The following is a 25,729-nucleotide window of genomic DNA, read 5'->3' on the forward strand; positions in this document are numbered from 1 at the left end:
CTGTCCCTGGTGTGTTTCTGCCTCTGCCGGAGACTGACAATATTCACTGGCCTCCCTGGAGCCCACAAGCCATCTGCAGAGACATTCCTGGGATGGCCAAAACCCAGCGTTCTTGGGCTGTTGGGACCCTACAGCACAACTGAAGTTTATGCTCCAGCAAGCTACTTACAAGCATGTAATTATTGCAGTCCTTGTCCCAGTGGCTGTGCTGTGATGTCAGAAACATCAATCAATTCTTTAATTAAAAAAAAATAAAAAAATTCTGATAAATATTCACCAAGATGCTGATGATACCTAATACAGAGCAGAAGTGTGCTAAGGAGAAAGTGGCAGTACTTCACCAGAGGGAATCTTCTTGGTGGCAACTTCCATGTCAATGTGAGGTCAAAGAGAAAAGAAAAGTGCAAGAAAGAAAAAAGTTTCTGTATTGTCAGACATTTTTGAAACCACTATCCCACTTTCAGACTTGTGACTTTCTTGTGTGATAGATGTGATAGCGTCTCAAGACATACTAAGAGCATATTAATTCTCTTTTACTATTCTGCTTTAAGGAAAAAAGACAAATTATGCCTTGTGAAGAAGCCATTTGCTATAAAGTGTAAAAATGCTTTAATATTAATATTTTATAATAAAATTCATGACATATTTATAAACACTCTATCAAGCATTTACAACTGAACCACAGCTGAGGGCTTGGACCGGAATAAATAAGCAAGGACACAGCTAGTATGAAATATACATCTTAGTTTTTATAATTGTGTGTGCTTTATTCTTTACACAAATGGAATGGATGCGCAGAGTATTTACACATAACAGGAGTGTAAGCTGGACAGGGTATTTTGTAAACTCCAGTTCAGATTCTGAGTACCCCACACTACAGCTGGACTGAGAAACATCCTGCTAAAAGAGACGCGCGCCGGCCAGCGTGCCGGATGGAGCCGCCCGCTGAGTACAGGCTGCTGCACTCGGAAATCGGACTGGCCGATTCAAATTTAGGAACACAAATTAAAAGGTTGCTATCCCACTAAGAGCCAACAGTGTTGCCTTTTTTTTAATTTTTTTTTCTTTTTTTTTTCTTTTTTCCTTTTTTTTTCCCCCCAAAAGATCTTGCCTAGGATGCTGGCTACCGCCCATCCCCAGAAATGCTGTTTTACACCAGGGCAAGTTGCCTGCACTGTAGGTCAGGGCCAGATGGCATAAGCTGCGGTGTGAGGGATGACGGATTGCATCTCACGCTCCTCACCTTAAAGACAGAATCTCAAAAGGGCCAACGGGCAGTGGTTCCTATTGCTCTTGGTGAGATGTCAGTGGGGCTGAAACCTTCTGAAAATCCGGCCACAGCATTTGGCCCACGGGGTGTCTTTTTGTTCAGCAATTTCACAGCACCTACCTCAAATGGATCTTGGTCCATGACCTGCCCCTCTGAGTGCTACAGTAATATAAGCAGTAAATAATGATGGAAAGTGCTGAGCTGCTGTTTAATCATGTGGCCTTGGTGTTTTACAGTAATGCTCAAAAGTTGGCATAACGAGGAGAACAAATGTGTAACTTCAGGTGGTGTATATGGGATGGACTCCACTGTTGTTCCTGCCCATGGCAGGGGGGTTGGACTAGATGATCTTTAAGGTCCCTTCCAACCCAAACCATTCTGTGAGTCTATGAAATCAATGGAGTGACTGTGATTTACACCAGCTGAGGATCTAGGCTAGCTATACGCTGATTAGATTTTAGATGTTATTTGCTGTTAGCTTTGATGCTGAGGAACCTCTTTTTTAACATAACGACAACCTCATTCTTACTTCTGAACTAATTGACAAGATATCTGATTTTTAATGGAATAGGAAAATACATTTATTCCACCAAGGCATGGACTTGAGCACATGAATGCAGTTGCACAGTGAACCGCATGCATAACATGGCAGACAAAATGTTCAAGAGAAAAAATGTTGAGATTAAAAGCTGTGAAGGATAAACGACCACTTTCTGTGAACACGGCAGATATTATGGCTTTAAATGTGCAGCTTGAAAAGATGATGGAGACTTTTTTCATTAACACTGTTTTTCCTACAAATATCCTCATGTCTTGTCACTCACTGAATCCTCTGGTCAGGGATACAATTTGAAAAACAAAAAATATGAGAAAACCAAAACAAAAATACAATTTGACTGAGTGCTGATGAGCAAGTAACAGTGAAGGTGTAACACCAACATTTTCTCCATAGAGAGCTAATGTAAATAGGTAGGTGGACGTTGTATAACTAGGACACTGTTGCTGGCTCATAGTGGTTATTAGCTCAGGTTCCACACTGCTCTCCAGGATGAGGATTTGAAATTTCAGTGCAACGGAGAGATTTCTTATCCTTGACTTTCACAGGGTGGTTCCTAGGACCCTATCCACACCGGAGCATCAAACCATGCTAGCTACAAACACAATTACATCACAGAATATTTATCTAGAAACAGCCTTTACTACCAAAGGAATTACAAAGCGCTAGCATGGACAGGGTACCTCTGTAGGAAGGGGGAATTAAGCACGAAAGAGGCTCTTTCACTGGTTGATGGTCAGACCGTAAGACCAGTGAAGAGTGCCGTTTCACTGAGCCCTGTTAGCAAGCTGTCAATGAGTCAGTGCATGGAAGATGCTTTGTGGCCAGGAGAAATAAATAGGTTGTAATATTGCACATCTGCACACAGCTAGCAAGATGTCGTTGTGATCATTCATGGGTGGACAAAAAGCTGTGATAATTTAGGTTCTGCTTAGACCCTACGGTGCTACACACTGTGCCAGAACATGAGAAATAGCACCAGGGGTGTGATCTGGCACTTTTCCTAAAGGGTCCAGCATTTGCATTTGTCTCATGTTTAGATGCTCGCAAGTCTTTTACATGGACGGAAAAGGGATCTGATTATGATAAGTTGTGTTAGCACCAATGTGGTCTCAGGTGCCAATTACTGTGGGTTGTGAGTTTGGACTTCTTTTTTTTTTTGCACCAGATGTAATTTTGTATGAATCTTATGTTTCTCTTTCTCCTCCCACTACCACCCAGTATGATCTGAACAGCTGCAATGCAAAAATGAACTGCAGCTCTGAGGATGCTGAAACATGAAACGCAAAACACCAATGCACAAAACAAATGGGGGTACAAGTCCTAAGGGAAATAAGACCTCTCACTGCTTCTCTTGGTGATTTGTTTTTAAATATATGTTTTATTTAAAAAAAAAGAAAAAAAAAAAAAGAAGTGCAATGGCAACTCTAAACTGGAAGCACAAACAACAGACAGGGAAAAATAAATAATGTTACTACAGTAACCAAGGACTGATGGAAAAATTGATTGTACTCAGCCATAGTGTTACTGTTCACCGTAAAGCACAGCACATGACAAAGCAAAACAGTTACTAGTAGGATAGTACCGTAAAAGGCTGCATGCTGAACTAAGAAACAAAGAAGCAGATGTGATTGATTGCTTAAAAACAGAGCTGAAAATTAGAATGAAGTTCCTGCTTTAGGATACTTGTTTTTTTTCAGGTCTGGTGGGCTATTTCCCAACCTGGGGCAATAGTACTTTGCCAGCATGGAAAAATCCATGGCTTCCAAAGATCTGGGGTCACTCTGTGGATTTCTGCAGAATTATCCAAAATCTAAGCTTTCATTCAGTTATATTTTGTAAAAAAAAATTTTCTAGCCCTTCTGATTACAAAGCTCTTTAGGAGACTCCACTGAAACCCTTGTTTGTAAGTCTGCGCTGGCCAGGCAAGAAAAATAGTAGTTACAGAAGTGTGAACTCCTCAAAGTTACCATAGCAGGGCAGTAAGTGAGAGGCCACCTCAGGGCCACTGAAATGCCCGTATTTTTAACCCTGTCACTACTGGTGGCTATATCGCAAACATCCAGCTAGTCGCACGGTCCACGGAGGTTGGCTGGATACACCTGTCGGCTTGACAGGGTGCAGAAATGTAAGCTGCAAAGAGACGAGTAACTGAGGAGTCTATTTAGCATTTGCCCTTGAAACGTCCTTAAGCATTAGGGTTGCCGTAGCCACCAGCTAATAAGCGTCGGACTCCTGCGGTGCGGCAGGCAGGAGAGTGTGGGTTTTATAGAAAACTTGGTCCAGCAGCAGCAAAGGCAATTCAGTTTACTCTCATAGTATCTCTTGCGGTTGTCCCCTCGTGTGTCAGAGTGAAGAATGGCATCAGTGTACAAAAGAAGGGCAATGTGAAACGGGAAGAAACATACCCCCCTCTCCCCTTCCACGCACCCCAAACTGCGATTCCACAGACTTTCCCCAAATCCCTCACAAATGTCCATTGCCTCAGTTTTTGCTTTTAAGACCCTTGTTGACTGTGAAATGAATGAAGATACAAGTTAGTTGGTGACCTGCCTGCCTGCAAAGAGAAGAAAGATCAAATGCTTCTGCTATTTCCTTTAAAGAAACAGGAAGAATTGTAAAACATTTGGAGGTGAAGCGCGACTCCCTCCAAGAGAGAAATTATTAACCGCATTCAAGCACTGGCATTTTGCTTCTGAAAAATTTTCCATTTCAATTTAAAGATGCATTATCCTTTTGTGTTCAGAAAAGGTCCCACAGGGCGGTCAGTTCAAGAGATCTTTCCACAGGAGTTCATCATGATTAAATAGAGGCAAGGGAGAGGATTAAATTGAGAGAAAAACAAGATGACAACTACAATTTAAGGAATTATCTTGCTTGTCAATAATAATAAAGAATCTGTTACGGAAAAGGGATAATGCAACTTGATGGTCCTCTTTACATTTTACAGTCGTACAAGGGTGTAAATATTTAATCTTTCAATTAATTAATCTTTACAAAATATCTCACAAAAACATTTTTACCTATAGAAATTAGTTTCTATACATCAATATATTTTTATTTTTATAAATTATTCCATCTTTAAGTGCCTTCTATCAATATAAATGATAAAATAGACAATCAAAAATTTTAAAGCTTTTCCCAGTTGTATCCCTCCTTGTCAACATAGGTGCTGTGAATCCTCATACATGTGTGTGTCCACATGGGAATGTGTTTGTGTGCACGTGTGTGTGATGTGAAATGCTTCCATCCTCTCCCACCCCCAAACTCCATTAAAATAAACTATATTGTTATTAGTTCCTGATGCAATAGTGTTTCCAAAGGGGAAAAAAGAAATGCTTCACTTGGTTTCAGAAATCAAAGGATGTGCATAGTTACCAAAGTCGAGGTGTACCAACTACAAATGTGCAATGGCAAGCTTAGAATAGGACCCACCTCCCAGTCAAGTCAAAGAGCATCCAACCAGTGACTTCAGTAGGAAGTTGACCAAATACTCTGAGCTTGATTTTGCAAGGTGCATGTGGCCCTGATCTAGCAAAACGCTTAAGCCTGTGCTTAGCTTTGAGCACATGAATAGTCCTGCTGGAACTGATGGGACTGAATGGCATAGGGAGGGATCACAAGTGACTCCAAGTCAACGGGCTACTCATGTGTAGGAATTGGGGTCAAGTGCTGAGCGCCTTGCAGGATCAAGCCCTATATGAGGTTCAAGAGCTGGGAACTTCTCTTTAAAGCAATCGACACACTGAGCTCAGCCATTGAAATCGATCAAAATGTCCGCATGGGCACAGGAGGTGGCTAGCTCCCCTTGACAGAGGGTCTCCATGTCAAAAGTTTATACCTACAACTGGTGCTCTGAGCACACAACAGATTTGCTTTATATGGTAGAAGTCTTTTTGTTCCTACCCTTTGACCCATCAGTGTCCTTCATGGCTTCAAACACTTTGTGTTGTACATTCATCAAAATTCACATTGACTGCAAAGAACATAAATGCAACAAAAACAGGAAAGCCTCCAAATAGTATATTATAGTTTTCTTCTAAATATTCTCCCGTCGTAATCAGAGGTGCAGTGGCTAATTTATAATTTTTCCTTTGAAGGAATCCAGATGAAAGGCCCAGATTGTTCTTCAATTACAAGTTTGCATTGATTATATATATCTTCTAAGCTATCTCCTTGGACAATAGCTGCAGTAAGAAAACATATCAATACTTCTTTTAATTGATATATTCTACAGCATCCAGTGTCAGCAGATTTTCAGTATACTCATAGATACTGATGAAATGAGAAGGAATACTAGCACACTGTGATATTGATTATGGAAAAGTCATACCTCTGCGGATGGCAACTAAGTTCAAACCAATGGCACCTTCCCATGACAGAGGTCCATCCCACTGCTTGTAGTGAGAAGGCTGAGCCTGGTTAGTTTAGATAACTAGCAGTTCTGTCCTAGGGGAGGGCAGCATGGTAGGTTCCCACTGTCACAAGTCAAGCTTTACATTTCATTTGATGTAGAAGCTACTTCAGCAGTGAGTAGCAGCAGATTTACAGCCTATTCTTTTCCTGACCTGGTTATAATAAACTAACTCTTGGCTGCAAAAGTTAACTAGATCAGGCTGAAGTTGACAGAAGATAAAGCAACTGCAACACAAAGCACAGTGCCTATACTCTTAAATTCCTTGTCCCCCCAGCAGAAATCTGGAACTGCAGTTCAGATTATGTGCACTGTCAGCATGTGGAGGGACAACTGGGGGCTTCTGAGTGTTATGCACTCCCTGAGTAGGGAGCTGCCTAAACCTGCCCAAAGGAAAAGCTGGGACACCGAGCAGGTCTTAAATCTTGCTCTTTTTCAGGTCAGGAAGAAGATGCCCTTTTCTTCCCCTCCTATGATCCATAGCTCGAGCTCTTGTCTTAAGCTAACAAAGAATTCTTTGCTCTGTACAAATGCAATGATGCAACATTTTTACTGACTTCATTAAAAGCAGTTTTGGATCAGGGAGAGAATCAAATTAATGCATAGCTATTCCTTCAGGGCATCAAATTTGTGAGGAGTTGAATGCCTTGACTGCTCTTGAATTTCAGGGAAACAATAGTCTCAAGCCAGGCGTCCTTACTGTGGGCACACTATACTGATATACACTCTAAGCCAGAGACAGAGCTGATCCAGTTGTTTTGCAATAAAAGACTGTATCTTGGGGAAAAAAAAATAGTTTTTAATAGAAACATACCTGTAAAATATTCTCCAAATTCTTGTTCTAATTTAATTGCTCGATCGTAGGTTTTCTTCGCTTGCTCCTCTGTAAGACGTTTATTCATTTCCCTGAAAGTCATCAAAAAGTTTAGATTCTTACTAGAACCTCTTTCTAAAAGATATGTGCAACTGAGTCACAGACAGATTGAGATCACTGCAAGAATCAAACAGTGAAATTCTTCCATCAGGTCATGGGCAGATTCAGTATTTTAAATTTAATTTCATTCTTATGTAGCATAAACCTACATTTCCAGACTATTTCTCATGTCTCCACTAAATTTTTTTTTTCTTTTTTTTGGGTCCACTACTGTACATTCCCAAACAAAATACGAGGCCCAAATCTGGCAATGGCTAACTGAGATGGACGTGTGGTATCAGGAACCCATGGGTAAGTCTGGGAGCCAGGATGTCTCAAGGTCTGAGCATGCAGAGCACTCCTGTCTCCAGAGCTGAAGCTCCTTCAGGAACATCTCTGTCTCCCAGGCCCACAGCTGGCTGTCTCAGCTGAACAAGGTTGTCCAAACTGCTGAAATGGAAGCTGGGTTTTGACTGAAGCTGGAGCTATGGAAGTGAAATCATGATTAAAGGCAGGATTCAGCACAGTGAGACTCCTGACCTTGTAGAAGGAATACCAGAGTCATTGTAAACCCTGTAGGGAAGCCCCAGAAGGACTCAGCATGTCTTCTCAGGAGACTTCTTGGTTCAGGTGGGGACATGAGTTCCAGATATCATGAGAAATCAAACTGAGCCTTTCTGGCAGGAAGAGTTGAGTTATTTATTTATGGTCTCTGTTCCAGTCCTTTCTGATTAACTAGTGAGATTCCCAGTCAAGTGTGTCTTGTAGATTTTAAAACATACAGGGTACCAATAAATGTAAAAACATAGACAGTGTCAGTAACATTCTGTTATTGCCGATGTTTTGTTATTGGATGGAGCACTTCTGTTTCAACAGAGGCATTATTTAATAACTTTAAGAAATGACTTGTCTTGCCCATGCATGCTCAGCTTTTAATACCACTGTAAACTTGCAAAGAATCGAGCTCATACTCATTCACTGTCTTACGGTGATATGCCTGCAGATATCCAAATTAATTGGCAATAATAAATAAAGTTTGCTTGTTCTAGCATTTTTTCACATAATGGATTATTTTGTCTTAAAACATGATGGAAATTTTCTGAGGCAACTAGGAAAGCAAGAGAAGGGAACATCTTGTGTTCTACATAAATCTGATTTAATGCCTTGCACTGAATCATATGATTATGTGGTAATGGACTGTATACAGTATGACATGGGTGATGCATGTAGGAAATCATGTGCATGATGGTGCATAAAAAAAAGATTGATGAAGTACACAACAGGATGAATTTGCTACAGCTAACTCCTACCTCGCTTGTGAAAGACACCCTGTAAGGTGTCCAGGATGCAAAAAGGTATTTCTAGAAATGACTTGAAGTTGTCTATCTGTATAACTACCTATATAGCTGGGAACACTGCTTGGAAAAACCTCTCTGGAAGTACCAATGCAATGCAGAAAGCTGGTTTATAAAATGAAGGATAAGAAAGATTTCTTTAAAAATTTATGACAGCTATTTGTGGATTATATAAATAGGTTTAATACATGCCAATCTGTGTCATGCTGCTAAATTTGTAATACTACTAATTCTATTTCTTGGAAAGATTGCCATCTAATTGACTTCAGGTGGGCTTCTCAGCTATGCCTACTTGAACACATCTTTAGGTGACTAAACCAAAACGCTGTCTTGAAGTGGGACATACCACTGCAAATTCTTACGCAAACTTCACATTTTCATCCTAAGGATGCTCAGCCAATATTCTAACAACATCCTCCTCCTTCCAGATCTATTTCTGATAAATTTCTGAGAATTCTTTCTCAAGATCTTTGAATATCAGAGAAGAAAATACAAATAAAAATATAAACAAACATTTAAAATAGTAAGTACTTTGAAATAAATAGAAATTAGTATTACATTTTCAGGTGTAGATTTGCCTGGGGTATAAACCTGTGCTAGCTGTATTCATGCCTCTGCCCATCCTGTGCCTTCAGGAGAGAGGATGGAGAAGGAGGAGGACTATGATGTCCATTTTTCATGATGAGTTAAAAGTGCTGTCAAACCATAGTCCCTTCTTACTTTTTATTTCCTAGCCAGGGACCTGCACAGCTGGTGAATTCAAAATAATTGAAAAGAGCTGTCCCTCCAGGCACATTTTCCAGGGTTTTCCTCCTCTCTCAGTGAAGAGCTCACCCAGGCAGGCTCTTTGTTAATTCCAGCTGTCATCCCCATGACCCCACCACCATCCTCCTTCTGGAGAGAGAGGTACCAACAGGGATGCCTCTGGGATTATATCTGCCAGGTGGAGTCATGTGGAGGTGGGGAAGGAAGGAAGGAAGGAAGGAAGGAAGGAAGGAAGGAAGGAGGGAAGGAAGCAAGCAAGCAAGCTGTTTACAGCAATGTGATTGCCAGTACTGAATTTAATTGAAGAAAGCAGGATCAGAAGACAACTAGCTTGGGCCAGGTGTTCTGCTTGCTTTAACATCTACCTTTATGGTGTTCCATTGCTGTGGTCACTAGTGTTAGTAGGGTATTTCCAGAGAACCAGCAATAACCAAATTTCAAGTGCAGGCGCAAGCTTTATTTATACTCCCTTCGCTCTTCTTACCTTCACTGTCTGATGGGTGCAAAGGAGCATATGCGTAAGAATTAGACTTCAACTTTCAGTGCTAATTTTGCAGCATGTTAAATGTTTTGACTTTGTTTCTCTGGATCTTCTGGTTAGCAATTTTTTGCCTTTTATGGTTTTACTTTACTATTACATTCACTTTCAACTTGTATGAACAGGGGTAATAGTTATGGCAGATAAACCGATAATTTTTGTGTTGTAGTAGTTACATACATAAAAAAGACTGAGTGAACACAGTTATGCTGTCATAAAAATGTCCTCTTTCTGTTCCCACAGAGCATTGGTTTGCCATGTTAAACTTCATGCTAAAAAAAATAGTATTGGAAAGGTGTTATATCCATTCATCTATGCACACCCTATAAATCACTACCACTTATGTCAGAGTATGTATTCGTTTAGCCAGACCCTGAATGATTTAGCTTTGTTGCTAAATAAAATAAATGATTTTCACAAGCAAGGGGCTCAGAATGATGCCATTATTCTCAAGATATTTCTTTACAAAGAATGATACTGTTTATATTAAAAGAGTTCTCATTTCTGTTAGAAACTAATTCTGGATACTGTTTGATAAGATAAAAGATTAACTAGATAAAAAGATTACTTGTGGAGAGCAGGTTGCAGGGGATAAACTAACTTAGAATGCCTGAATTCATTACATTTTTCTCTTTTTTTTTTTTTCCCAGGAGTTGTATTGTGTTTACATAATTTATTTATATAAGCCATATAACTGCAAAAAATCCCAAACTAGTACCGATATATACGGACTTTTGCTGGCCCATGAAAATTTGGATTTCTAATTAAGGATGTCTTCCACAGGGTAGTTGCAGAACAAGGAATTCAAAGTCATATAATGGATTTTGCATTGTTTATCCCTACCATACTGCCAACACTGAGGCAGTTTTAGATTTGCAGAGTGAAGAATAGCTAACTTTTGATTTATAACAGTAAGGAAAATTCTGCTAACTCTGCATAACTTGTTTTGTCCTAAGTGAAATATTAGCATTGCTTTGGTTTAATAACAGGATGATTGTCACAATAGTTTGCATCTTCATAATGCTTTTTAGTCAATCTGTTCGAGGATCTGCTGTTCTTACATCAAATCAATGAAGCCTTTGTGTTATTGCCACATTTCTGGTTCTGCCTAATGCATTTTTCAGAGTAAGGGGCACTTTTTTTACTTCTTTTTTATTTTTTATCTCTCCAGATGCAATGTCAGCATTAAACAAGTAATGGAAATATTTTATGGATGGGAAAACTGTAGGTTAAAATCTATCTTAAAAAAATCAATGCAGAAGGTAGGCGATCAGACTACCCTTCCCCTTCTATACAGCAACAGAATATAATTGAATTGTAGGGCTTGAAGAAACCTCAAGAAGTCATCCAACCCACGACTGCTTTGGTCAGAGTGGGGCTGTGCAAATACCACATACTGTGCATCATACCCCGTAATGCAGCTGGACATGCAGCAACCTTATCACAAAAGGCAGGGCCAGGGAGGATGCCCATTCATGGTGTGGGTTCACGGGATAGCGTCCTCCAGCTCTGTCACCCAGTGGTTGTGGGCACACCGCTACCGTGACCAGATACGCATCTGGCATGGGAGGGGGGATGCCTGCATTTTAGCTGTGTAACAGATACCGATGGCATCACCTGGCATTTGCAGAGCCTTTGGTGAGGGGAAGGCACAGAGTTCAAAATTTCGTCCCTATCACGGCAAATGAAGCTGATAACCCTTGCATTACCATAAATGTACATGGAAGACAATTGATCAAAATGTATTTTATCCTGAGCTTTAACCAGTATGAAGATCACTTCCATATTTCTTCCTCAGCCTTCTCTCCCTGACACTAGGTAACCCCCGTTCCTCCTCCACTGCCAGGGTGGAACCCGGAACCAGGCCAGCGCTCCAGCTGAGGCCTCATCCATACCCAGTAAAACAAAATAACTCTCTATTGTGTCCTTACTCAACACTGATGTTAACACAGCCCGCAGTAGCAGTTTCCTTTTTTGCAACCACATTATCCATCCATTCACATTTCTGTGTGATCCATCCCAGTCGCCAGATGCTTTTCTGCAGTGCTACAGCTTAATTATTCCCTGCTTGTACTCGTGTATTTGATTTTCTCTCCTTTGTCTGTGCTGAATTTCATCTTACTGATTTTACATTGAGTTATAATCTTATCCTTCAAAGTGCTTTCCACCTCACTCAGCCTTGAGATGTTCACAAACTTTACAAAAGTATTGCCAAATTCATCATTCAAGTAATTAATGAAAATAACGAGTAGTCCCAAATAGGGACACAGGTCAGGAAATATACTTGCAGGATTTCTGTTACCCTCCCAGTTTAACAGTGCCATTTTCAATGACTGAATGTGGTTGTGCACATGCTCTCTAGTGATTCCCTCTGGACTATATTTCCCTAAGCCGCTACTGAGAATGTCCCATGGACCCAGAATAAAAATCGAGATGCAATACAATTATTCATATCCATCTAATGAAAGAAGGACATAAGATTGATTTGATTTGCTCTTGGTGCACATACATTGGCTGACTCTTAGAACCTTTTTATCCTCGCAGTTAATATACTGGAGTCACTTAACTGTTCCCTGGATCCCAGTGTTTTTCTGAGTATTGAAATTAGGTTGTCTGGTGTTAGCATGAAGTTGGTGCCTTCTCTTTCCTTCTTTGCTATGTTTGACCCTCTCTTGTCCCACGGGTCCTTGCCTGCCCTCTTACAGACCTTCAAGTAAATGAAGGCTGACAAAGAGGTACACACCGCAAATCTGACACAGGTTTACCCTCTCACCGGGCTCTACACCCCAAGAGCACCCAAGGCTGGATGGGACAAGTCATGCCGCATGAGTCCTTGGTGAACTTGCTGGAGGAAATACACCGAGCACTGGCAGGGAGTCCTTCATGTCCAGCAAGTAAGCACACACGTCCCAGTGTGAAAGGTTCAAAGGCAGCTTTGGCTTGTTCCTTGAGACGCTGGGATACAGTGGATGGTAGGCAGGGAGAGCAAGTCTCCACTGTTCCCACTTCCTCTCGTTATTACTGAATGTAAAGGATAGGAAAAATGTAGACTCAAGAGCTGTGTTGTGCCACATGAGACTGTACCCTGAAAATAAAACGCTTGAAGGAGTTTATACTTACATCAGAGGCTCCCATGATTTAGGCTTAATGAAGATAGCGATGGGATAGAGTTGTGCAACTTGTAGTCGTTTGATAGCATTTCCTGACACATCGAGTATACAGTGCTTGCCCTGTTGGAAACAGATGAGAATGTGTTTATTTTTGCAGAGTTTGCTGCAGATCAGGCAAAAGACGGGAAGCAATTCTGCGTCGCAGTGCCCTGGAACGGGGCCATGACTGGCACACCAGGGAAGAGGGACCCCAGGGCATGCATTCCACTCCTCCACGCTCTTTCCTTCGCTTTTGTGCTAATATACAATATACATTGGAGATGTGGAAACAAACTTGGTTTTTATTTTTACCGGGATGAACTTTGCAGGGGAGGGGGTGAGAGGATTTTCTTCAGAGATGAGGAAAATCAGTTCATAAAAGTAATAGGATGTCTATGTTCTTACTGGTTAATTCAGTTCTTGTTTCTGTCAAAGACTCCCTGTGTCACCTGAGGCAAGTCATTTAATCTTTCTGGGCTTCTTTCTTTCACCTCTGTGAAAGTGAGATAAGTTTATTTACCTGTCGTACAGAGGGAAGAGGGAAGGCTGCTTTGGGGCATACTTGAGGCGCTGTGTTAGATCCCTGAATCAATAACACTCATCGAGGGACAGAAAGCACCAAGGATGATGTCATTCAAAGTCAGACACTCCTTGTGGAGTCATTATAAAACCTATAAATATTAGGATGCTGTTTTGCAGATATTTTATACTTTTGGCATAAGAATCATCTCTGAGATACAATGTGGAAACAAAACAGATCACGTTGCACGGTCAATAAAACTAGCGTCAACCTACCCTTTCTGCCACAAATCTCACAGACTGGACACTAGTTCCATATAAATTATCATTGTACTGCCCAGCTTCTATAAATTTGTGCTCTTGGATATCTTTTTCCATTTGTTCTCTTGAAATGACAAAATGATAATCTCTCCCATCCACTTCATAGTCACGCTTTGGCCGTGTGGTATCTGCATGAAATAAAAGGCAGAAGATCAAGAAGTCTGTAAAACCATGTCATGCAAAAAATGCTGCAGTTAAGGTTTGCTCAGTGGACAACGCTGGGTCTGCTGTAAGTGGAGGTGCTCCACATATGGGAGCAGATCTACTACTACTAAATATTGTTTTCAATGAAGTCATGACAATAAAGCCATCTTTTTAAAGTAATACATTCTGATGTTTTCTTCCAATCAATACTTACAGGCTATCATAATATTAGGATTTACCAGAATTCCACTTTTTTCAGCAGGATCACACACAAACCCCAAATACAAAATGCATTCCAGATTGTAAATCTAATCCTATTACAGTGATAAAATGAATCGCAATCTCATCAGTTTAGTTTAGCCTTAATAATAATGCTGATTCTGGTCTCATCTCTAGCAGTTTTAAGCTGATGTATTTGCAGAGATGACAGTTTAAAATGAAGTAAGACTGCAATCAGGATCTGAAATAAACACTCAGCAAGCTCTGATGATCCAAGATATAAACACTCTGCTTAATTCAGGGTCCAATATTGCTTTCAGATTAGACAGTCTAGATCTCACACAAATCACAGATTATTCCATATTTTTATTGATGGATACTGTGCAGTTGCATTGAAGCATTTAAAAATTTTATCTTATTTAAGAAACCACAGATTAATTGATGAGTAAATTGAGTTAGTGGCTAGAAGACTCCTTCTTTAAAAAAAATGCAACAGCTTTTGAGACAATTCTTTTGAGAAATTCTTTCCAGACTTTCACAATCTTTTTTTGTTTGTTCCTTTCCCCTTTTTTTGTCCAATGGAAAAATGGCTTTTGAGAAACTCAACTACATATAGTTCATGGATGCTGCTATCACAGCAATTTACTCAATGTGTGGCACCAAGGAATACAACTCACTCAGCTGCAGAACAAGGAGTAAAATCATACTTACGTGGTACGCATGACCCAAACTTATCAGGGAATTCAGATATCAAATCATCATTGATCCGATCTTTCATAGGACCCAGAATAATAACTGGTCTGGTGTAATTAACTGAACAACAAAAAGAAAGGCACATTTTGATGATCTTACTAGCAATAACAGTAAATCTTCCCAAAGATGCACTAACCAGAATTGTTGCCTTTATGTATGAAGTGAAAACTTAGGTGTGCATTTTATCGATGAATAATTTATTTGTGGATATGGATAAGGAAAAAAGAACGAGCACCACTCATTTTGCAGAGCTCTGGGATGGTGCATGCACATGTAGTCAAATGACTATGTGGAAGGGTATATATTTGCTATTGCTCAACAAGGTCACTCCCAAACGCTTGCAGATGGACTCTCTCATGAGGCATGGAAAGGATATTGTAGGACTTTTTTCTACTCAGTTATATGAGTGCATCCCCCATTAAATCAGGTGGATGCGCTCTCATTTTCAATTGTCTTCCCATAGGTTCATCTGCCGTGGTTAGAGGCATGTATCACGTGAGAAGGAAAATAATAAAGGCTTCCCATGTAACAATATTGCAATAAATCTAGAAAATCTGCATGAATATTTTGTGGACTGATTAACATATTTATTGGTAAAGGCCATGAGAGCATATGAGGCAAGAGTCCTGAGAACGTTAGGAAGAGGGGGCTAGTGAGGGAGACCCTTACATCATTTCTTTTGTATGCAGTAGACCAAGTGGCCAAGAAAAAAGAGGCACAGAGAATCTGGGGCTGGCACAGCAAGGCTTACTGCTCTGCTGGCCCCCAAAATGTGAAATAAAAATATAAGGAACAGTGACAGAAAAGCAGATAAAACTTACTTTCCTGTCTGGTGACAGGTTCATAAGAAAGGATGCAGTCTTCTTGGCCTCCTGATGAGAGAAGAAAGAGAAGAGATTGAAGCTGACAAGCAACACATCAAGTACGAAAGCTTGATAAAATGCTTCACATCATAGAGACAGATTGGGTTCAACACTTCTCTCTGGTGATGCTCTCACCTGAACCATTCCAAAGTCCCTCATAACTTTAAAGTGCGGAGACCACTTTTTTCCTTCCCCTCCCTCCCCTGCCACATGTTTCAATTCTTTTTGCTGAAATTGGGCTTTTTCAGTGATGGGCAATAAGGCTTCATTTACTGATTTGATAGCAAGGCTGTTTACAAGGATAGTGCAGAAATTTGTGATGCAATTCTTTCGCTTGTCCGATTGTTAAGGCCCTAACATGCTGCTGCAAGGCAAATCCACAGGCTATCTAAATTGAACAATTTTTATCCTGAGAACATATACATTTTGGTTGACTGTCCTTCCGTGCATAACCTCCATAGTCTAGTTTATTCACAGCCTGACGTCTAGCTACTGAGCTATTTTCTGGCCCTTATCCTTTCCCTGAACACACATCTCACAGCATCATATTTTATACACGTATCATCCCTCCACTCCTGTTAGGACTGTTTTGTTACGGTGACATTTAAAAGCAGAGAAATTTGCCATCAGAAACAAGTGGTGGCATACGGACCACGACTCGGGTGCAGGTGCCCCGATGCGTCACCGTCTTCTCCTCTCTGAGAGTGCAAGAGGAGAGGGGGAGGATTCTGCATGAATAATTCTTGGACATTCGTTTTTCTAGGTCACTGTCACATACTCAGTACCACATAAGGGCTCTGGCAGGTTCTAAATATGATGTAGGCTTAGCAAAGTTTAAAATTACAATTTTATTTTTACTCAGTTCAGGGTTTGTCTCTGAGAAGATCCACAGATGGGATTTTGCAACTAATTTAGATACTACAGGAGAAAGAGTGCCATAAGGAGTACCAGGGCTTCATAAAACAGACAGGATTCCTTCATTGCATCTGCTTGCACGCACATCAGTCTGCGTTACATTATTCTGGTGGGCTCCTGCCAAACCAAAGCGTGCACGTACAGGGGAAGAGTGCTGCCTGACACCTGATGGAAGATATAGAGAGGACTTAGAGGGTTTTACCTCACTCTGAAGTAGTCTGACTGCTGTCTGAGTCACTCATTAACGATATCAACAAGGTTTGTATTGGATGCAATGCCTAGCTCCCAAGCAGGTACAAAACTTTTTATGGTTTAGTCTTAAGTTGATTCTCACCTCATGCATCTAATATGTTGACAGCTATTTTTTGTGATATACTATCTAGACAGCTGTGAGAAATGTGTAAGAAAGCTTTTCAAGTAAAAATAATGTTGTAATTAAGGACAATGACAGAAAAAGCAAATAAAAAGATGTAGTGATGTGTTAGGAGAGAGCGAGAACAGACAGGGCCAACTCCAACCTAGCAATGGTGCTGAAGCAGAAAAGGCAAAAATATAACTTTTAATAAAAGGAAGAAATGAGACAGCTTTTGAGGACAAGGCGACATAACATATGAGGAGTGTGGATAATGGATTTTCTTCTCTATTTGCAAATATATGATACTATAATCACTTGCTTAACTTTGGCTTTTTCAAAGTTTAAAACCAGAATTATTGTTACACTAGGTTTTACACATTGGATGTAAGTTTCTCTGGGAATTTTAGGGGTGATATAAAACTCAGGATGTCCCATTCCCCTGGACATGAAAAGATTCCCTCTCCAGGCTGGACAAGCATGCTCCTGCACTGCCTGCCCCCCAGCCCCCAGAGCCAAGGATATGCTTTTCAACAGCCTGGGAAAGTCAACCTTGGTGGTGGGCGATGAAGCCATCACGTACTAAGCATGTGGAGGGGAGCCTGTTGGTACGAATACAATCTTAAACTTGAAAATACTTGTTTCAGTGGCATACAGATCTGCAGAAGAGGATTCATTTCAGCTAATTTCAGAAACCTGTATCATGAGTGCTTATGTCTGAGCTAGTCCCTAGGTACCTTTTAGCGTCAATGGGTGCCCACAAATAGGCAACTGCTTGTTCTAAGACATGAGTCATCTGACCTATTTTAGATGTCTACTTTGGGATAAGAGAAAAAGTCAGAAGGGCGTGTTTGTCTCCATTGTCCCATAATGGCACTTAAAGAGCAAGGTCAGATGCAGACATCTGCATTTAAATGGTAGAATCCCATGGGAGTGACAGTGGCAAGAGCAACTGAAGGAAAATAACCAATAACTCTGACATCAGTGTTCAAAAATTTCTCTGTGGGCTAATATTTGGCTTTGGCACAGAACTATAACAGGCACAAATAAGCCAGCATAGATTTTACCTTCTGTTTTGCCTAGTCTCTGGCAGACACGTCCACATGCTCAACATGTTGTTGCATCCACGCTATCAGTAGGGTATGGGCTATGGAGACAAACGTGCCTGTTGTTTCACAGAAGTCCTGTGAAATGGGCCAGACTGAAGGCAAAGAAAAAACTCCAGCCTACCCAAACTGTGCTGAAGCTTAAACCATTGGAAAGGGTTGCAGCAAGTAAGGAGAAACGTTGAGGCTGACTGTGATACACAGGGACTTAAAGACAGACATCTTCCTGACTAAAGGCTCTTCAGCGCTGAGTTTCAGACTCAACGCGGAGTGTGAGCGTGGGGGAAAGCTACACCATTTCCACTGCTTTACTTTTCTGGAAAAAGGACTCGGGAAGCTCAAGTTTCTATGTGAATAAAATCCTTTGAAGTACTGTCCAGACAAAATTCTGTAGGTCCTCAGAGGCTAATACGTGTGTTAACTGTACCAGATGGTATTCTTTAATGATCTCTACTCAGTCAGTACTGCATGGTTTTGAAGTAGTCCATAAAGTATAATGAAGAGCTCTAGAGTCAATCAATAATCGGGTTGCTATAACCTTGTGATGGCTTTGAGGTGTGAGAGACAGTGTGAAATTCAGCAGGACACGGGCTCTTATTTATCATTTGACTAAGCCTCATTTACCACCCACATTAATGGCTTAATTAGCACAGGTTAGCTATATTGATCTGGAAAATCTTTGTGAAATTCAACAGACAAAACAAAAAGAGAAAAAAGAAAAAGCCCTTTCTGTAGGATTTTGGCATCATTCCTTCTTTTTCAGTAAAATGCCAGCAAGTCAAAAAGAGTAAAAAAGAAAGAAAATAAGGAAAGAGAAGAAAGCAAAAGGAAGTTTTCCTAAATGTAATATACTTATGAGTAAAATTATTGGAGGGCTTTCACTCTTCCAGGATTGCTATGGCTCTGTTTCCCTTTGTTCTTGGTTTGCCTGTTGGTGATTTCTCATGCTTAGGAAGAGAAGAATAACCTGGAGTTTGTTATCACTCATAGCCTCTATAAACTGGGCAGAGAGGTCCTGTGCAGTCAGATGAGTTTCATAAGGACTATTAATTTAATCTTTTTAAAGGATTTTCTACTGTTTCAGAGATGTAGTCCTAAAAATGGATTTGAGGTGATGCCTCTGTTTCCCCTTTCTGATTAGATGGCAGAGAGTCTATGAAAGACTCAAAACCGGTTTCAGTGTAGACCTGGCACATATCAAGCATTTTTCATGTAACCCATAAAAAGGCGCCATCCAGAGCTTCCACAGTGTTGGTGTAACTGCACCCAGCACGTGAGTAACAGGGCAGGAGAGCTGCTGTGAGCTGCTGTGGTGCAGCCACCGTGTAACCAAACACCCATCCTCATCAAGCACCTTACGCAGTGGGAATCCATGGATTTTGGCATCCTATCAATGGCTGTGAATGAAAAAAAAATGTAAAGGGAGCTAAGGCAGTGAATAACAAAGTAGTACTTATGAAGACAGCTAAAAATTATTTATGATTTTAGAAAAATCAAAGAGATTTTTTGAGTTCATTAAAATTTCTGGACTAATGGTGGTGGTTACCATCAATACATGTGACATACATGTAGATGAGCCAAATTAACTTTATTTTTGAGCTCTTGCTTGAATTTTGTTGCTCAGCTGGATCTAAAATCAAAGAAGGCTTATTTTTCAGTCACCATCCATTTAGGTTTTGGGCTAATGTACGGATTACTTGAGTTGTACTTGCAAGATCTTGGAGAAATCAATTTCTTGTTTTGTTTCATCTGCACAGTCTGCACTGGACAGTCAATATCCTAGTCTCTATTTGGCTCAAAATCCCTTTCCTGGACCTCTACTTAAGCAAGTAAACACACGATTTTTGGAAATATGTTGATAGCTATGAAAGGCTGGAAATCTAATACGTAAAAAGGTCATCAGTAGTCTGAGAATGAACTTACGACCGAAAAGTGGTCTATCAGCACTATATGTTTAATATTAATACAGCTTGTAAGGGCATAAAATGAGACTCCAATACTTGTGCCAATTTGAGTATGCCTGAATAATATAGTAATCCTTAGGGAATGTAAGAGCCAGCATTAAGTGTCCTAATTAATCAGTGGCCTAACATAATAATCAGGACTTCTTTAACCTTGTTCTGAGTCTTCAAATCTCATTACAAGAGTGACTTGCTGACTTGCTGACAGAGGGTAGAAATTGTTTCCAACAATTTTCCTTATTTTTAACTTTTAGTCATGTATTGCCTCTCTAGGTAATTGGTGCAATCACAACCAGTTATGCAATTAGGCTAAATAGATGTGGTAATGTGTGTGTAATTTTGAAGACAGCTGTAAAAACCTTTACTGAACTACGTGTAAGAGCATTACAACACATATGCAGTAAAAAGACTTGAAATTTGTGGCCATTATGAAAATCGTGTCTTGCAAAATAAAGACTGATGAGTCCACGGTAAAAAATATGTTCTTACAAGCTTGGTTTGAAAAAGAAATCAGAACATTTTAAGCTACAGAGCTCAAAATAAACTTTCAATCATGGTTTGATTGGCTGGTTCAGGGATAAGTCAAAGTTGGCTCTATGTATCCTTATCACAAAAAGAACAACTTTCTGCTAGACCAGGACTTTAGATACCACTCTGCAAACTTGTTTTTACTGAGAACAGGTGCAAATCAACTAACATAGTTATAGCCTCCATATTAGCATGGCCAGTGTGATGCAGCAGCAGCTGTGTGGCAGCTCAGCCCCTTTTAGATCAGGCCAGTATTTGTTCCTGGCTCAAAAATACTTTTTAATTTTTTTTTTTTTTATAAAGGTCAGATTCTGCTGTCAAATGTGTTTGTGGTTCCCCCTGAAGTTAACAGAGCTGAAGGTTATCTGTAGGGATAAAGAAAATCCCACCGTTGGCTCCAGCTCTTTTGTTCATTACAAATCCAGTGTTGAGAGCACTGGCAGAAAAAATCAGGTTTACTATCTGCAACAGCCTTGTTTCTAAGAAGTAGTCAAAGAATTTTCTCTTGAGACCACACAGGAGGACTTTAAGTTATATTATCATTTTGAAATAAAAAGTATCTGACTTCTGTCGAGTTGATTTTTAACCCCCAAGCCTAAGACATGAACAATACTTCAGCCAAATACTAAAATTTTTAAGCAATATATTTTTCTAAATAAATATGAATGCATCAGAATATCTTGCAGAAAAAGCCCAGTTAATTTGTAATCCCTCTATTAATTACTGTCCAGGGCACAGCCTGGACAGCTCTCGGAAGCCTTCCACATCACTTTGTGTAGTTGTACCCCTGGTTTGGAATGGCTCTAGGAACGATCAAGTAGTACAGGTTTTGACACTAGCTACTTTTCACTAAATGCTCATCATGAGAAGCAAAAGTTAGAGAAACATGTTAAAACAATTGCCAGAGACCCACTAGAAAAAAATTCAGAACATCACACTCGGGACTACAAGTCACCTGTTCTTACAGGGACAAATATGAACGTCTGCAGGAGAACACATGGCACTTGCCAGTCATCCTACGCACTTTTATTTGTGCTGGCTAAGGTGTGAGCTGCTGATTTCACAGAATCATAGAATCATAGAATCATTTAAGTTGGAAAAGACCTTTAATATCGTCAAGTCCAACCATTAACCTAGCACTGCCAAGTCCATCACTAAACCATGTCCCTAAGCACCACATCTACACACCTTTTAGATACCTCCAGGGATGGTGACTCAACCACTGCCCTGGGCAGCCTGTTCCAATGATTGACAACCCTTTCAGTGAAGAAATTTTTCCTAATATCCAATCTAAACCTCCCCTGGCACAACCTGAGGCCGTTCCCTCTTGTCCTATCACTTGTTACTTGGGAGAAGAGACCAACACCCACCTGGCTACAACCTCCTTTCAGGTAGTTGTAGAGAGCGAGAAGGTCTCCCCTCAGCCTCCTTTTCTCCAGGCTGAACAACCCCAGTTCCCTCAGCTGCTCCTCATCAGACTTGTGCTCCAGACCCTTCACCAGCTCCGCTGCCCTTCTCTGGACACGCTCCAGCACCTCAATGTCTTTCTTGGAGTGAGGGGCCCAAAACTGAACACAGTACTCGAGGTGCAGCCTCACCAGGGCCCAGTACAGGGGGACAATCACTGCCCTGGTCCTGCTGGCCACACTATTTCTGATACAAGCGAGAATGCTGTTGGCCTTCTTGGCCACCTGGGCACACTGCTGGCTCATGTTCAGCTGGCTGTCGACCACCACCCCCAGGTCCTTTTCCACTGGGCAGCGTTGCCTGGGGTTGTTGTGACCCAAGTGCAGGAGCTGGCACTGAGCCTTGTTGAACCTTGGCCCATTGTTCCAGCCTGTCCAGATCCCTCTTTAGACCCCCACCTTGAACACACAAATTCTGCTCAAGGTGGCACTACATCACACTGAAGAACAGCTTTGCAACATGGCTGGCTCCAAATGGAGTTAAACCAAAGTTGGTTATGTAGCAGTGACTGACAGATCCTGTTCCCAGCTACCCAGATACAAATAAGAAGAGCAGAAATAATAATTGCATGCTGTCTTATTCTACCAGGAATTACCTTTAGTCCGAGCACCTATTATTTTTTTCCTTTCATTAGCAATAAATAAATGAATAAATAGGCAGTGAGGAATACGTCTTTAGGAAATGTTCACAGACTAGGTCTGATAATTATTCTTCCCATGTAAGGGATATTGATAGGCTTCTACTGTGCAGTGTCCTCTCTCAACAGTCCCACAAGGTCCGAACTGCAGTGAAATCAGACAACTTTTTCATGACAGGCTTCATCTCTCTGATCTCCAAACCCTCACAATTTGTTGACTGCTCTCTCTGACCATCCACCTCTTGTTCTTCTCTGTCTGATTCCTCTCTGTTCCTGACTCACAATTTTTCTAGGGGAGATTTGTTGCAATGAGCTGTGCAATGGGACGTACTGTTGACACAGGGTATCCTGGAGATCCAGAGAGTAACCAGCTGGACTCAGGAGGGCTTTAAGTCCCCACAGGAGATATGCTGATATACCATGGCCATGTAGTAATTGAACACACAGTCAGGTTAGAGTTGATATGCCATCATGGCCATCTGAAACTGTAATTTCCAGCTGGTAACCAAAGCTGCTAGTTGCCCAAGGTCATGCCTTCAAATGTCATGTCAGCACATACCAATGAATCCTTAGCAAGTGAAAATAGGCCCTTTAGGCACCAGGTCCTGGATTTTAAAGCCACCTTCATTTGGCATAACCTAAGATTGGCTTCCTCTGCTGCAAAACAACATAGCTCTCCCAGAGGCAGAGAAGGAAGCCCTGCCTGCATCTTCTCCACCAGGCAGCAGCTGATGGACATACCAGGAGTGTGTGAGGAGCTCCAGCCAACAGCATGTAGGCTGGATGCTGCTGGGGTGAGACAGGAGCTTGCCCAGATGGAAACCACTCTAGAAGGAGAGTGCCTGTCATGGGCAGTGGTTACCCCAACACTACTCTTCCTTCCAAGTGTCTATGTCCCAACTAACTTCCCCAAACCATTTCTGTCGCCTTTCTTGCACCTCAAAATATACACTTTGTTTCAAGCCATTGCACATCCAGCGAGGAACTGGCTACCTGGCCTGTCTTATGATGAAGTTTAGAAACTAGCTATTGTGGATCTGCTCCAAATGTTTGGCTGGAACTGGGCACCCCTGTTAAGTCTTCTGTTTGGGACAGTACATCAGGCATGGGATGTGCTCAACCACCAGCCTAGATTCTCCTCTGGGCTTTTACCCTGAGCTCACCCTGAAATAAACACACCTGGAGGAGACTTGACTCATGCAAACTTTTGAAAATTTAACCTATAGACTCATTCCTGATTGTAAAGTCAGTCTGGGAAAGAGCATCTTATATTTCAAATGTAAAATCCTCCTCTGCTCCTCAGTAGAGGACACATTAAAAATAAAGCATTCAGAATTGGATCTTGGCAGTTCAAGAGCACCCACTGTTTTCTTGTGACTCTGGCAATTGCTTTCCAAGAAAACCTTTGTAATACAAGAGAATACAAACTAATTTACCATTTCTGAATTGCATAAGATTAGCTGTTTTACTGAAACAAACCAGTGTTTATTAACAGAGCTCAACTGCTATGCACTATATCAAGACTAGTAAATATGAAGTATGATACCAATGATTACCTGAATGTATGTGGGTGCTTAGCACAAGTGCTGAGTGACTGGTGGAAAAGTTGATTTGCTAAGCAAATGGCTTGAAAAAAATCAAACAACTGGGTGATTTAGTAAGCAATCTATCATTTTAATTACCTTTTATTACATTTCCAGTCATTTATTTAACGCCTTATTTTTTTGCTTTTCAACACTTCCAGAAAAATAGTTATATTAGTTCAATTTTTGAGTATTACTAATAATTACACAATCTGCCTCTCGGCTATATGACCACATGGAGTCTGTAATTCCACCCAAATCAGGTTGCAGGGTTGGGACCTCCACTTACAGGGAATCAATGACACTCAGTGGCAGTGCCTAAGGGGTGAAGGTCCATCTTACCTTTTTTGAAGACTTCAATATGCATTAAGAAACCTGTATTGCCAAAAGTAGGGGCTCAACAAAATTTCGGGGACTATTTTTTAGCCCTTCATACAGGCATGCAGAAATGCAAGTAAAAATTGTGACCTCATAAAGAGGATGCCTTTTGCAGATTTGACTACAGCTATGGAGTAATTCTACTCCTTAAAAATCATCAGGAACCTGCCCCCTCCCTGCTGAAATAAACTTCTTGTCACTAAGCCAAATAATCCTGACTTTCACAGGCTACGCAAAGCCAGGTTTGGTTTTATGTCCCAGAATACATCCCCAATAACAACCTTCCTCCCTTCTCTTCTAAGGGTTGCCAGTTTTCTTTTACAGCTTTGCACTCAAGATGTGATCGTAAATTTGAATTCCAAGCCATTTGCTCCAACCGTCTTTTTAACATTAACAAAAGAGTAGCAAGGAGAGAAACAAAATAAAAGAAACAGAACAAGCAATGCAAAGTAAAAGGACTCTAATGAAAGCAGTAACTTACTGTAGCTACTTTCACTATCGCTGGCATTAGAAGAAACATGTTCTGCAAGAACAGTACAGCAAATTAAAGAACATAACCAAGCACCACAGAGCTGCAGAAACTTAAAAGAACTGCCACAGTCATGCAAAGGTAGTTGTGCGGAGAGGAAATAAAAACTATGCAGTGACATCACCTGAAAACTCTCAGATAATTTACACAGGTAAAATGAAAGCTTTCTCTCTTGTGGCATTGCAGAAAGAGACTATATAACATGCGTCATGGCAAAGCCGTGTCTTTTCTTCATGAGACAGTTAATGACATCTCAGACAACTTAATTTCAAAGTATATTGTGGTCCACTTGCATCTCACTGGATGTCTTGAGTAATTTCATGAAACTTGAGTGGCTGTTCATATTATTCTGCACATTATTCATCAGTAACATGCATCATTAATGCATTGGAACTATTCCTGCTAAACTTCTAACCTGTGTCCATCTTTAATCACTGTGCACTATCCCAAAGGGTTAAAAAATTAACATGAAAATGGTTTTGATATCAAATATT

General features: G+C 40.7%; 1 protein-coding gene across 27 annotated transcripts in view; it reads right to left on the reverse strand.

The window, feature by feature from the left end:
- Positions 1 to 729: 729 nt before the first annotated feature.
- DLG2 (discs large MAGUK scaffold protein 2) overlaps positions 730 to 25,729 on the reverse strand; it is a 1,065,252-nt gene continuing 1,040,252 nt past the window's right edge. For 26 of the 27 annotated variants that reach the window (XM_054813780.1, XM_054813784.1, XM_054813778.1 and 23 more), the window contains 6 exons: positions 15,738 to 15,788; positions 14,875 to 14,976; positions 13,756 to 13,928; positions 12,932 to 13,041; positions 7,055 to 7,146; positions 730 to 6,013 (listed from right to left, as the gene is read on the reverse strand). In XM_054813780.1, coding sequence (XP_054669755.1) covers positions 5,907 to 6,013; positions 7,055 to 7,146; positions 12,932 to 13,041; positions 13,756 to 13,928; positions 14,875 to 14,976; positions 15,738 to 15,788 — 635 coding nt within the window. In that variant the 3' untranslated portion in view covers positions 730 to 5,906. Of the gene's footprint in view, positions 6,014 to 7,054; positions 7,147 to 12,931; positions 13,042 to 13,755; positions 13,929 to 14,874; positions 14,977 to 15,737; positions 15,789 to 25,187; positions 25,230 to 25,729 lie in introns of all 27 variants that reach the window. The other variant, XM_054813806.1, reaches the window with a different exon arrangement.

The sequence above is a fragment of the Grus americana genome, chromosome 1 (genome assembly GCF_028858705.1).
Source record: "Grus americana isolate bGruAme1 chromosome 1, bGruAme1.mat, whole genome shotgun sequence".
NCBI classification, from domain to species: Eukaryota; Metazoa; Chordata; class Aves; order Gruiformes; family Gruidae; genus Grus; species Grus americana.